Source organism: Nematolebias whitei, chromosome 4 (genome assembly GCF_014905685.2).
Source record: "Nematolebias whitei isolate Nwh7 chromosome 4, NemWhi1, whole genome shotgun sequence".
Lineage (NCBI taxonomy): Eukaryota > Metazoa > Chordata > Actinopteri > Cyprinodontiformes > Rivulidae > Nematolebias > Nematolebias whitei.
In genome coordinates, this window is record NC_056501.1 from 8,071,794 (window position 1) to 8,084,512 (window position 12,719).

Consider the following 12,719-nt stretch of genomic DNA (forward strand, 5'->3'; position numbering starts at 1 on the left):
GTTGTTGGAGGTTTTGGAGGACTAGAGGAGACCAGTTGGTGGTGGTTTTAGAGGACCTGAGGAGACCAGTTGTTTGGAGGTTTTGGAGAAACTGAGGAGACCAGGTGTTGGAAGTTTTACATGACCTGAGGAAACCAGTTGTTGAAGGTATTGGAGGACTAGAGGAGACCAGTTTTTGGAGGTTTTGGAGGACATGAGGAGACCAGTTGTTGGTTTTGGAGGACATGAGGAGAGGGAATGTTGTCCCATTCTGGTCTGGTGGAGGATTCTAGCTACAACACACCTGGATCTTCTCAGAGGGCTGGGAGCAGATGTTGTTCTGAAACCTGTAGCTTCTTTTCTGCATTGATTGAGTCTTTCCAGATGTGTAAGCTGCTCATGTATAAACATGCATTGATGTCCAGAACAGAACCAGACCTGATTTTAATACAGTAGTCCTGAGGACCCGAAGATCACGACCATCTAATACTGACCTTCATCCTCGACCTTTGAGGTCAAATTTTTACAGATTCTTCTAATCTGTTGATGAGATTATTAACTGGAGATGATGGAGATTGAAAGCCTTTCATCGAAGAATTTTATTCTAAAATTGTTCCACTGTTTTTAGAAACAGTTTTTTTCAAAGGTTGAGGAACCTTTGCCCATATTTACCGCCAAGAGATTAAATCTCTAAAAGTCTCTTGTGATACCCAGCCCTCTGACTAACCTGTTGACAAATAATTATTTACAAAACAACCCTCTTATTTGGTTCTGATTCATATCACATACTTCACAGCCTTTTGTTGACCTTGTCCCAACTTTTATCAGATATGTTTCTCCTATAAAAATATAGATTACTTTATTTTGAAAAAAGCATTTTCCTTTTAATTTCAAGCATATTTTAATATTTCATTGTGAATAAAATGTGGGTTATAAAATTTGAAAATCAAAACTTTCTGCCTTTATTTACATTTTACACAATGTCCCAACTGTTTCAGAGTTAAGACTGGCTCTCTTTCTTGTACCTTTAAGAATTTAAAATGTAAAATTTTAATATAATTCAAAAACGTCATATTTTCCATGATTTTTTTTTTCAGTCTTTTGCCACGAGCACCTAATATTTCCTTTATTTACAATATCCCTCACACGTTATAAAATCCTGTTTTTAACACAAAACAATCAGGTTGATCACTATATTTTAAATTTAATAAAATTCAAACCATATGTTTTGTTTATATACTTTCATTTAATGTGTTCTTTTATCTAAAAACAACAACAAATGTTTATTATTGCTTTAACCAATAGGAAATTGTTCATGAACATCCAACAACTTTCAGTCAGGTGATCTAGACAGTTTCTTTTTTTTCCCAGATGACCTGACTGAAAATTATTGGATTGTATACCTAGATTATTGAGCATGGACTTTTTTGGTTTGTTCATGAACATGAAAACAGGAGCATGTAGACATTCTAAAATTTGTCCCATTCTAATATTTTCCATATTTAACATAATCTAATAAATATTATATTAATATGTTTATTCTTCCTCGTTATAATTTAACTTTTTTTTTTTGAGAAACAACTAAAATCTGCAGCAGATCTGGTTCTGAGCCACCTGACGGACTCGTCTGACGTGACGTCTTTGTTTCTTTTCCTTCAGAGTTTATTAAGAGGCAGAGCTGTCAACTTGTTTATTTCATGTGGGGGTTATTTTTAGCAAGAAAGGGGACAGGTACACACACACACACACACAGTAAAGCTGAACTGAATGAAGAAGTCAGAAAGTTTACGCTCTTTATGCTGATAGAATAAAATCCACTCTCAGTCCCCGATGCATTCAGTTAAAAGGATAAAAGAAAAATAATCTGGAAACATAATTTTGTTTCAAATCCTTCTTTGGCAACAATAACAACCTTCGTTTACTTTGTAATAATGTAAGAATTTTCTAATTATCAATTTCCTTTGCCTTCCCCGGACATGGGATTATTATTCTGCGCACACAAAACCCTCTGCAAGATGCTTCATTTACATTAAACCTGTTTTATTACGTCACATTAGAAGAATGAAAATTCAAATGTCCGCCTGTTTGCATGTAGAAGGTCACTTCCGCACTAAAGCTTCAGTAAATCAACCTGAGCTGCTGCCAACCACCGCTGAAGAGAAATCAAATAAAAAAGAGACATTCTGCCAAACGGACTCAGAATAAACACCCGGGTGAATCGTGTGTTTAACAGCCACCACAGCAGGATTAATAACAGACACTTAGTCACGCTGACGCTTCTCCACCCCGCTCCATTCTGTCTGGCATTAGCTGAGATGTCTCAGAGATCAGCGTATAATGGGCTGTAACATAATGAGCTCAGAGGAAAGACAAAACAAACTCCACGGCTGCATTTAGAAACGTCACTTTAAGGGTGGCGCATGCACATCCTTGTCCTCAGCGAAGGAAACACTAGGATGCATTAATTTCACTGCTTTACGGCAGCAGCGTGGCCAGAAGCAGGCGAGGCGTCAAATTTAACACAAGTTGCAACATAATGGATCGTAGAGCAATGTTGACTTGTTTGTTGACCCTGTTTTCAACAAGAACAAGAGAAACCACAACAAATCTTCACAACGTTGATTTCAAAGCCAATAATTTAAAATAGCTTGATAAATATTTCAAGTGATACAAGGGTCACATAATGCTAATTTAAATAAATTAAAGTAGTTTAAAATCCAAGAATATGGACATCAATGTGGAGAATTTACACGGAATGATGTGAAAAGTTGTTATCTGTCACAAAAACTGGAAGAATTTCTTGAGAAATGTGTTATTTTTGTCTGTTTTCTTTGTATTGTGTGAATGCTTATCAAGCATTCACACTATTGTGATCCTGTTTATATTTCTTTTAGTTACTATCCCTATTCCATACGTTTTTTTGGCATCTATCTCGTAACAAAATTATTGCGTTTCTTCTAAATTCTTTCAGCTTGTTATGCTCATTTCTGCTTATTTAAGCTGTTTTTAATTCTAATTTTAGCTTTTTTAACAAATTCCACATTTTTTGCACTCATTTAAACTTTTTGCAGCCTAATTCAGCAAAAATGTGCTCTCAGCTTCCTTCTGGTAATTTCTGCATTTTTAGCTACCTTTCAGCTGATTTTTGCTCATTTCAGCTTTTTTCAGATGATTTCCACTTTTTTGTGCTCATTTCTGCTTCTTTCAGGCTAATTGGGCAAACTCGAGCTCTCTCCACTTCCTTCTGGTAATTTACGCTTCTTTCTGTCGTTTCAACTACTTTTCAGCTATTTCTTGCTAATTTCAGCTTTTTAGCCAATTTATCGATTTCTGTGCTCATTTAAACCAACTTCAGCAAATATGTGTTTTTTCTACTTTCTTCTGCTAACTTAGGCTTGTTCTTCCATTTCACCTACATTTCAGCATGTTTTCAGCTAATTTCAGCAGTTTTTCAGCAATAAGCATTCACACTGTATTTTCAAAGGAAATGCAATTTCTCTAGTTTTAATTAAAGCCTTAATAGCTGTGAGAACACACAGTTTCATTTTGTTTTGATTGAAAGTTTTGTACCGAAATCTATCCCATAATTTGTAATTAATGAGCAAAATCAGGAGAATCATGTTTTGTTGTCAACAACAAGATGTTTATTTACATTCTGACGCTGATGAGTTTGCTTCAGAAAGCCTCGATGAGCAACAGCTGAGTTGACAAAAATAATCCCTGGAGTCAGAGGGAGAACAGCGGCACCGAAAGAGAAAATATGAACTGCGATTCATAAATCCAGCGTTATTCTCTCCCTCAGTGACTAAAAGCTGCGAGGACGAGTCGACAGCAGGAGCCACTTTGGGGAGATCAGGAGATCACTCTGGGAGAGCGTTAACGCAAACCTCAAACGAGCTGCGCCAAAATATTCCAAACTACTCATCTCTAAACTACTCGTTTAGTTGTAAACAAATATTTGCTGTTTAACAATTGTTACTTTTACAAACAATACATTTGAATTACATAATGTTCAAACTTTAATAAAATATGTAGAAATAGTCTTAAAAGCACAAAAATTCAAATCAAAACCACTGCAAATTGTATATTTTATTATGACTTTAAATTAATCATTTTTAACTTTTCTTCAGTCAAACAATGGAGTTGGTTCCTTCAGCACCATGGAGAGCAACTTTCTACACCGAATGCAACCTTGTTGACAAATGCATGTGCTGATGCATTAAATCAGGTGATATTTTGTTTATTAGTACTTTGAAACAGGATCTATTTAGTAGCTTAGAAATATTCTATCTTCAAATCTGAGAATTTATTATTTCTGTCAAAACTATTTTAAATGATTTGCCAAATGCCCCAACAAGTGTTTGAATTTAATCAATTTCAATTTATTCAAAGTCACTAATTTGCATACAGTAAATTTACCACGCCTTTGAGTATTCTTGGAAAAGTCCAGATGAGGATGTAATGGCTTTTGAAGCTTTTGATTGGTTAATTGAGAACAGTGGCATGGTGGAACAAGGCCTGTCACGATGATAAATTTTGCTGAGTGATTAATTGTCTCAGAAATTATTACGATAAGCGATAATATTGTTTGAAATTTGACAATAGTTAGTAATTATTGTCAAATTTAAGAAGAAATGTTTAATTTGTTTTGAGTGTAGTACCTTTTTTGACCACCGGATGTCAGTAAAGACTGTTTGAACTGAAGGATGGATAGTGAGGGAGCGAGCAGCGTATCTCTAAGAAAAATGGGAGGGCGGCCCCTTGACGTGACGTGGGCTGTCTCGCTTCAGTTCTCAAAATGGCGGATGCTCGGTTTGGTTTGAGCTCTTTAGCATAGCAACACAAAACTTTTAATAAAAAAATCAGTAAACAAGTTCTCAGCTTCTTTTTGTACAGAAAAACAACTTTTTACATGAAGACATGGGTTTCAACGTGTATTTTGGAGCTTCAACAAGACGGAGGTTTTTTTTCCCCCGAATTCAGCCTGTTAGCTTAGCTTCTCAGCTTAGCTGCTTTTAACGATCCAAAAATGTGATTTTGGATTGTTTAAGCAAATTTTAAAAAGAAAAGAGAAAGGGAGGGGTCAGCGAAGAGCACCGGAGTTGAGTCTTTTGTCATCCAGTGTCTTCGGTAGAAATAGAGACACGAAGAAACGATAAAGCCGATAAACGAAAATGAGGTCGATAATTTTAATTTATCATGTGATTAATTGATTTATTGTTTATAGTGACAGGCCTAGGTGGAACAGTTGGTAGAGCTTCCGCTTCTCAGAAAGAAGGCCGTCGGTGCAAATTCCAGCCCGGGGCCTTTCTGAGTGGAGTTTGCATGTTCTCTCCGTTCATGCGTGGGTTTTCTCCGGGTACTCCAGTTTCCTCCCACAGACCAAAAACATGCATGTTAGGCTGATTGGTAACTCTAAATTGTCCCTAGGTGAGAGTGATAGCTGGACATGGGCACCAGTGACCCCCGCGACCCAAAGAGAAAGAATCAAGTCAAAAATAATGGATGCATGGAGAGTTGAGAATGGCCTGTGGACGCATTTTACAGCAAACCTCCAACACACCGCTCCTTTGTGAGGCATCATGGGAAAATGAAAAGAAATCACCAAGATATCTGAAAGAATCATCGACTTCCTCAACTCTGCTTCATCTCTGGTCCAATTTCAGATGCCAGTAAGTTCTTCTGTTCAAACGATAAACACAAGGAAAAAGACGTGTTCTTTGTCCCCCAGATAAATGTCCATGTGTGAAATGTGTGAATAAACCACAGGACCAAAGCTGCAGACGTCGTGAAGATGCTGCTGAAGCAGGTCAGGGTCACTATCCACAGGAATACAAGTCCTGAACCAACATGGACTGTAAGATCACTCAAGGAGGACGAAAGTAAAACAGGTTGCAGTCTGAAAATGTAGGGACAACGACAATAATGTATGGAGACGAGTCCTGTGGTCTGGAGGCTGAGAACACGATCCCAGATGTGAAGAACAGGGGTGGCAGCATCCTGTTGAGTTTTACACCAGGAGGGACTGGTGGACTTCTTCACCACGAGGAAAGAACATTATGTGTAAATACTGAAGCAACATCTCAATACATGAGCTGAACATGGACACGAATGGGTCTTCAAACAGAATGTCCCTCAGCATTAGTAAAGTGTCCAAAGTTGTCCATGTTTCAGAGTGGCCATCAAAAAGCCCACATCTAAATCCCATCAAATTTGTGGGCAGAGCAGAAAAGGCAACAAACCTGACTCAGTTAGCTTGGTTCTGTCAGGAGGAATAGACAAAAGTGTTATGAGAAGCCTGAGGAGGGAAACACGGAAAGTTTCACCTGAAACAGACAATTCAAAGGCTGCGCTACCAAACGCTGAAAACGCGGATGGAAACTCGTGACTCTCTCATTATTCGGGCATGAGAAATAGTTTGAGTAACCCTAAATGACCCAAAACAGAAAACAATTCGATCTGATTTCATTTCAAACGGTGAGAAAAAATAGTTCTGTGCCTTTTAATCCGGTGTATGTAAACATCTGGTTTCAACTGATGCTGAGACAAATGGTACGAGGGATAAAGACATGCACAGTTAATTTCACTAAAACTAAAGAAATGCAGAAAAATTTCACGTCCACTTTGAATTCCTCTACTTTACAACAAGCATTAAAGCTCAAATATAACCGTATGTATATATATATATATATATATATATATATATATATACACACACACACACACATTAGGCCTGTCACAATAACAAATTTTGATGGGCGATTAATTGTCTAAGAAATTATTGCAATAAACGATAATATTGTCTGAAATTTGACAATAATGAGTAACTATTGTCAAATTTAAGAAGAAATGTTTAATTCATTTTCTGTGTAGTACCTTTTTTCGACCACCGGATGGCAGTATAATACAAAACCGAATGAAGGCTAGTGAGGGAGAGAGCAATGTGTCTCTTTAAGAAAAAATGGGAGGGAGGCCCCTTGACGTGACATGGGTTGTCTCTCTTCGGTTCTCAAAATGGTGGACGCTCGGTGTGGTTTGAGCTCTTAAGCATAGCATTTGTCACACAAAGCTTTTAATTAAAAAAAATCAGTAAACAAGTTCTCAGCTTCTTTTTGCAGAGAAAAAAAACCTTTTTACACGAAGGCACGGGTTTCAACTGTGAATTCTGGAGCTTCGACAAGACAGAGGTTTTTTCCCCAAGGTCAGCTTGTTAGCTTAGCTCGTAGCTTAGCTGCTTTTAAAGATCCAAAAACACAATTTTGGATGATTTTAATGGATTTTAAAAAGAAAAGAGAAAGGGAGGGATCAGTGAAGAACACCGGAGTTGAGCCTTTTGTCATCCAGTGTCTTCAGTAGAAATAGAGACACGAAGAAACGATAAAGCTGATAAATGAAAATGAGGTCGATAATTTTCATTTATCATGAGATTAATTTATTGTTTATTGCGACAGGTCTAATATATACACACATATATATATTCACCGTTTGTGAAAAACCTGCAGCGAAACAGTTTGTTTCATTGACTGTACTCAGAAGATTTTTAACAAATATGAAGTATCTTCAGTCTTCTACAGCTAGAAACCTTAAAGGTCAAACTGTGTCCCTAATGAGAGAGAAACCTCTGACATGTGTCTTTAAGGGGGCTAACATTCAGGGAGAGGTCACTATTTATTATATCACTATCATCATCATCAGCATCATCAGCATCATCACTATGAGCTCATTTTCAGCATCACGCTGGCAGGAAGGAGGCACATTACCTTGACCACCAAAACAAGCACTCAGGATACTGTGTGGACACCAAGGAATGTAGCCAACTAGCATCAGCCAACTAAACATCCTAAAACATGTGGATGAAAAAGCTGCTCTGCCATTTTATTTGGGCTCAAAGTGCAGGCTCTGGGGTTTATGTCAAAAAACAAACAAATAAATAAAAATGGGGTTTGATGTGTAACATCTGAAACAGATTTAATCTGTCTTCATTAATTGGAGCAGAGTGCAGAATTACCTTTGTTCCAAACTGCAAAAAGGGGCAAACAAAAGAGATCGAGAGATTGAGAACAAACCAAAAACCAAAAAATAAAATGAAAACAGTTGAGAAAATGAAACAAAGCACAAATCTTTAGCAACACTCATGTGTTTTCATCATTTCAGCCAAAAGGAAAAGAAGAAATATACGAACCTTTTGCTGGAGAAAGTCTCTGCTAAAACCTGTTTTAAGGCGTTAACAAGTGTTTTTTGGCTACATTCCCTCCTTATCCCGCTGAGTCTCGGTGGTATGTCCTACCTTTAAAATTCGGTCGGATTCTGGCGTCGTAACCTGAAACTTTGCCCATGAGTTTGTCCAGAAACTCGGACGGCGGCATCGGGGAGGTGGCTTTCCTCGCCGCGGCTTCTTTCGACGCCGCTAAACTGCAACACAGACAGTTCAGCTCGGTTAGAGGCAGAGCGGTGCACGGTGGGGGCGTCTCCATCACATAATCCTATTCATGCAAACTTACAGTGAATTTCAGCACAAACTTTGCTGTGATTTTTGTGTGAACGTCAGTCTATTTTTTTCCATTTTCACACTTTTTCACTTGTTCCCAACAGCTGCAGCTCATTTTAATCCTGTGACAGTTTCGCATCACGTTGTTATTCTGGCAGAAATATTAAAATCTCTCAGCTGGATGTGAGTCCTGAATGTCCCTGAAGTGGTGCCGTTTATTCAGAATTGTGTGTAATAAGTGTAGCTGACAAAGTGAAGCTCTATGGATGGAATAATGTGAATTTGTTAGAAATTAAAGACGACAGCGATCAACGTTGGGCTTGACTAATCTGTTAGCTCAACAGTCTTGTTAGGATTAAAACGTTTCTCAGTTTCGACTAAAACTAACTATTTGTAACTTTCATACCAAACCCAACTTTAAGATGCTCAAACGTTTATAGCAATTAAACATTTTTAGTCCCTGCTCGTTTCTTGTTATATTTCTTTAAACTTGATCTTAAAGCAGAAGCTATGCAGCACCATCATATAAATAAAGCACATGTCCAAGTCAAGGTTCGAGTCTTATTTGGCCCCCAAGATGATATTTTAAGAGTAAAATGTTGTAATTTCTTCTCATTTTACTTAAAAACTGAGCATTCTTTGGTTAGCACAGACTCCTCGTGACAGCTGAACTTTGAAGCAAAGAAAAATTAAGTTGTAATTTTTTTGTAATCTTTAATTTTGATGCGGAAAACGTGACAGAGAACGTCCAAAAAAAAGATTTTTGGTATCTGAGTGAATGTAGCGACTGAAACTGACCCTTGATTTGAAAAAAACGTTTTTCATTTTGGCCCCGTTTTGTAACTGACATTAACGCCCCTGAAATAAAGGCAAGTGAGAATTAAAAACACAACATTTAGTTAATGCATCAAAACTGTTTTCCCATAGCTGTCTTTAAAAACAATATGTAAATTGCATTTTATTTATGGATTTTTATTTTTTCAGCTACCTGTCCCCTGTCGACATGTAGATGAAATTATAATTGTGGCCATCTAAAATTAAAAACTAGTTACAAAAACATGAGGAAAGTGACTTGATTTCTCCAAACATGAATGACAATTTGGGGTTTTGGATCAAAATGAACAAAACTACGGAGAATAATTAAAATTGCGATGAAACTGGATGAAGGGAAGAACATATATTTAAAATATATGTATATTCACTGAACTGCTCTATTGTTAAATCAGTTGTTTTGGAAACATTTGTTCATTTTGAACAGAAAAACAAAGCAACGTAGTCTTTTTTTTTTTACAATTATAATGAACATTAGCATATTTTACAGCACATAAACATACATTGGGAATGTTAGTTTTTAGTTTAGCATCAACCACTAATGAAAAAGGGTTAAATAAAATGTAATGTGTGCAACAGGATCGAGTCTACAACCAACAATCTGACCAGTTATGATTATTGATTAAAAAATTAAAAAGTAAAGAACAAAAACTCAGTTTTGTGAAGGAACTGAACAAAAAAATGCAAACAAGCCCAAAAATAAAACAACTTTATGGAAATACAAAACATAAATGCTAACGTTGCACTGCCTGCAAAAAAAAAAAACTCTTATGTTTGTAAATGAGAACTGTTTCTCAAACATTTCACCTGGTAAAACAAAGATAAAATAAAAAATGAAGATCAACACAGAGATAGAAAGAGACACAAGGAGGCACAGTGAAAAACGCTCGACCGATGCGACAGTGGAGTCTAGATTATAAAGGTGGGTCGATGAGAGAGTGGAGACAGCTGAGCTAAATGAAGATAGGGAACAGGTGAGAGGGGAAGTGGCTGATGACAGAAAAACTACAAAATACAAATACAGAAAATAATTTAATCTAAAAACAACAAACACCAAGACACATCGTGACAAATACTAAGCGTGAGGATTTAAAATTATCTTGTGAAGCAGAACTTCTTTTAAAAAGATAAAATAAATAAAAAATAGAATCACTCCTAGAACGCCATTCATCCCGACACTGTTGTAACATTTCTATCTGACACGAGATGAAAACTTGCTCAAACTGAAACTTCAAAATCAAATTAACTCAATGTCTTTAAATTATTTAATCTAATTAAAACTCAGCTATGTGAAGTTAAACTTTTTTCATCTGTGAATTGATTGCATTAGTGGTTATTACCCTCAGACGTGATCCTGATCCCATTATTAAAACCAATATTTGAGCTCATTTAAGCAGCTCTGTGTCCTGCAGGGGCCCCCCAGTGTTGGTTCTGTTTAAGACTTTAAACTTTAATGAGCTCCTCACACCCAGATGTCATCTGCATAGCGTCCTCGGCATGACTTCAGCCCACAGACAGAACAAGAAGGAGTGTCTGCCCAACAGAGAGATGACTGTCACAAACAGGAAAAACAAAAACACCAAAGGGTTTTGTTTCCTTAGAGAAATGTTGCCAACGTTTTCAACAAAGATCTTGTGAAAAGAGAAGAGCTCAAAGTGTTGGAGGTGCAGTGTTCCCTTAGATCAGTTCCATTGGCGTGGCGCTCGTCATATTTTATTTTTGTCAACGGGAGTTGGAGGAGGATGGGACAGAGTCACGTTTGTGTTGCCCGCCTGCTAGCTTAGCTTAGCAGCTACGTTGGTGCCAGTTTTTACTGACAACAAGGTGGAGGTGTGGGGGTGGAGACACGAGACGGGTCGGACTCACGTATGTGTTGCTCACCTGCTAGATTAGTGTTACGTTATTGCCAGCTTTTATCGACGACGGGGTTGGGGGGATGCACAGGACAGGGTCACATCTGTGTTGCCCGGCCCACCTGCTAGCTTAGCGCTACGTTGCTGCCAGTTTTTATCAACAACGGGGGGGGGGGGGGGGGGGGGGGGGGGGGGGGGGGGGGGGGGGGGGGGGGGTGTCCGTAGGCAAGGTGCTCAGTTCTGCTGATGGGGTGGGGGCTCCCACTTGTATAATGGTAGGTGAAACATTGAGGTGATTCTCAGCTACTACCACATAGGAATGCACAATATATATGGTACACGGTAGAAACGATAGAAATTTAGCCTACGATAGAGATCTGTCTTCTACCGGCTAACCGCAGTAATGCTGTGTCTGAAAGTAAAATCAAAGTTGTCAGTTTAATCGTTACTTTTTTTAGTAGAAAACTGTGCGTAAGTGGTGTTAAAAGTTTTTTTTTTTCGAGAGCTAAGTAGCGAAGCTACAAGCTAACTACGGCCAGCTTGCCAGAGTGTTGCCGTATTCGGACGTATGCACATAACGCTGTGTTCCGTTGAAAGTTTTTAGTTTTTTCCATTGAAAGTTAAAGTAAGCGTTGGTCAGCTTTAGCGAAACCTGCTCTCCGATCTGTGAAAGAACGCTGTGTTGTGTGATTTCACTGCGAGACCCTCTGGTCAAAGCCACAGAGGAAACTGGTCGCCATTTTGTGTCAGCTCTCCTTAAAGCGGAAGAAGACGCCCCCTAGAGGGTGAAGTGTTTTCTGCTCTGTTGCTGACTGGGAACTGTTAAGCGTTAACAACATATTCTTTTGTTGAAAACATATGGCTAAAACTACATTTGATATCTTTTGCACTGCTTTGCACTATAAGAAAGAAGCCTAGTACTTGATTTGTTTATTATTTTAAAACTCTCTGGACCTAGTAGTGGAATTTTCTTAATTGAGATTATTTTGTGGTATAGCAGTTTTCAAAATAAATGATGGCAAAAAGACACACTATGTTTTTTTTTATTCCTATTGCAAGTTTTATACCAAAAACATATTGTGATATGAATTTTATGCCATAATCGCACATCCCTCCCTACTACCACACCAAATTTCAGCTAGATATCTGTAAAACTGACTGAGTTAGAGACGTTTCTGTGTTTGATTAGGTTGATTAATTGTGGCGGCCATCTTAAATGGGGTTGGCTCCAAAAATTAATCGGTTGCAGCTGAACACCGGCTGATTAGTTCCTGGGATGTGCATTAAAACCCATCCAGTGGTTTTTGAAATATTTTACTAACAGACAGTCAGAGACTCACAGATGCAGTAAATTACGATACCGGATGCTGGTTTCTCGAAAAGGTACTGTCCAGGTTGCAAATTAAAAATAAAAACATAAATCTAACTCTTGTTTTTGAAGTATACATAGTGAGCTAAACTCAACTCAATCAGCATCCTTCAAACAGCAGAACAGAGCGTTTCTTCTCCTGTTGGACGGGCGGTGCAAAGAAAACTGATGATTGTGCAGCCAGTAGCTGTAACTCCTG

General features: G+C 37.9%; 1 protein-coding gene across 1 annotated transcript in view; it reads right to left on the reverse strand.

Moving 5' to 3' along the window:
* Positions 1-8,453, reverse strand: part of glra1 (glycine receptor, alpha 1) — a 132,125-nt gene extending 123,672 nt beyond the window's left edge. The window contains exon 1 of the mRNA XM_037675485.1: positions 8,267-8,453. Coding sequence (XP_037531413.1) covers positions 8,267-8,453 — 187 coding nt within the window. The remainder of the gene's footprint in view (positions 1-8,266) is intronic.
* Positions 8,454-12,719: the final 4,266 nt, after the last annotated feature.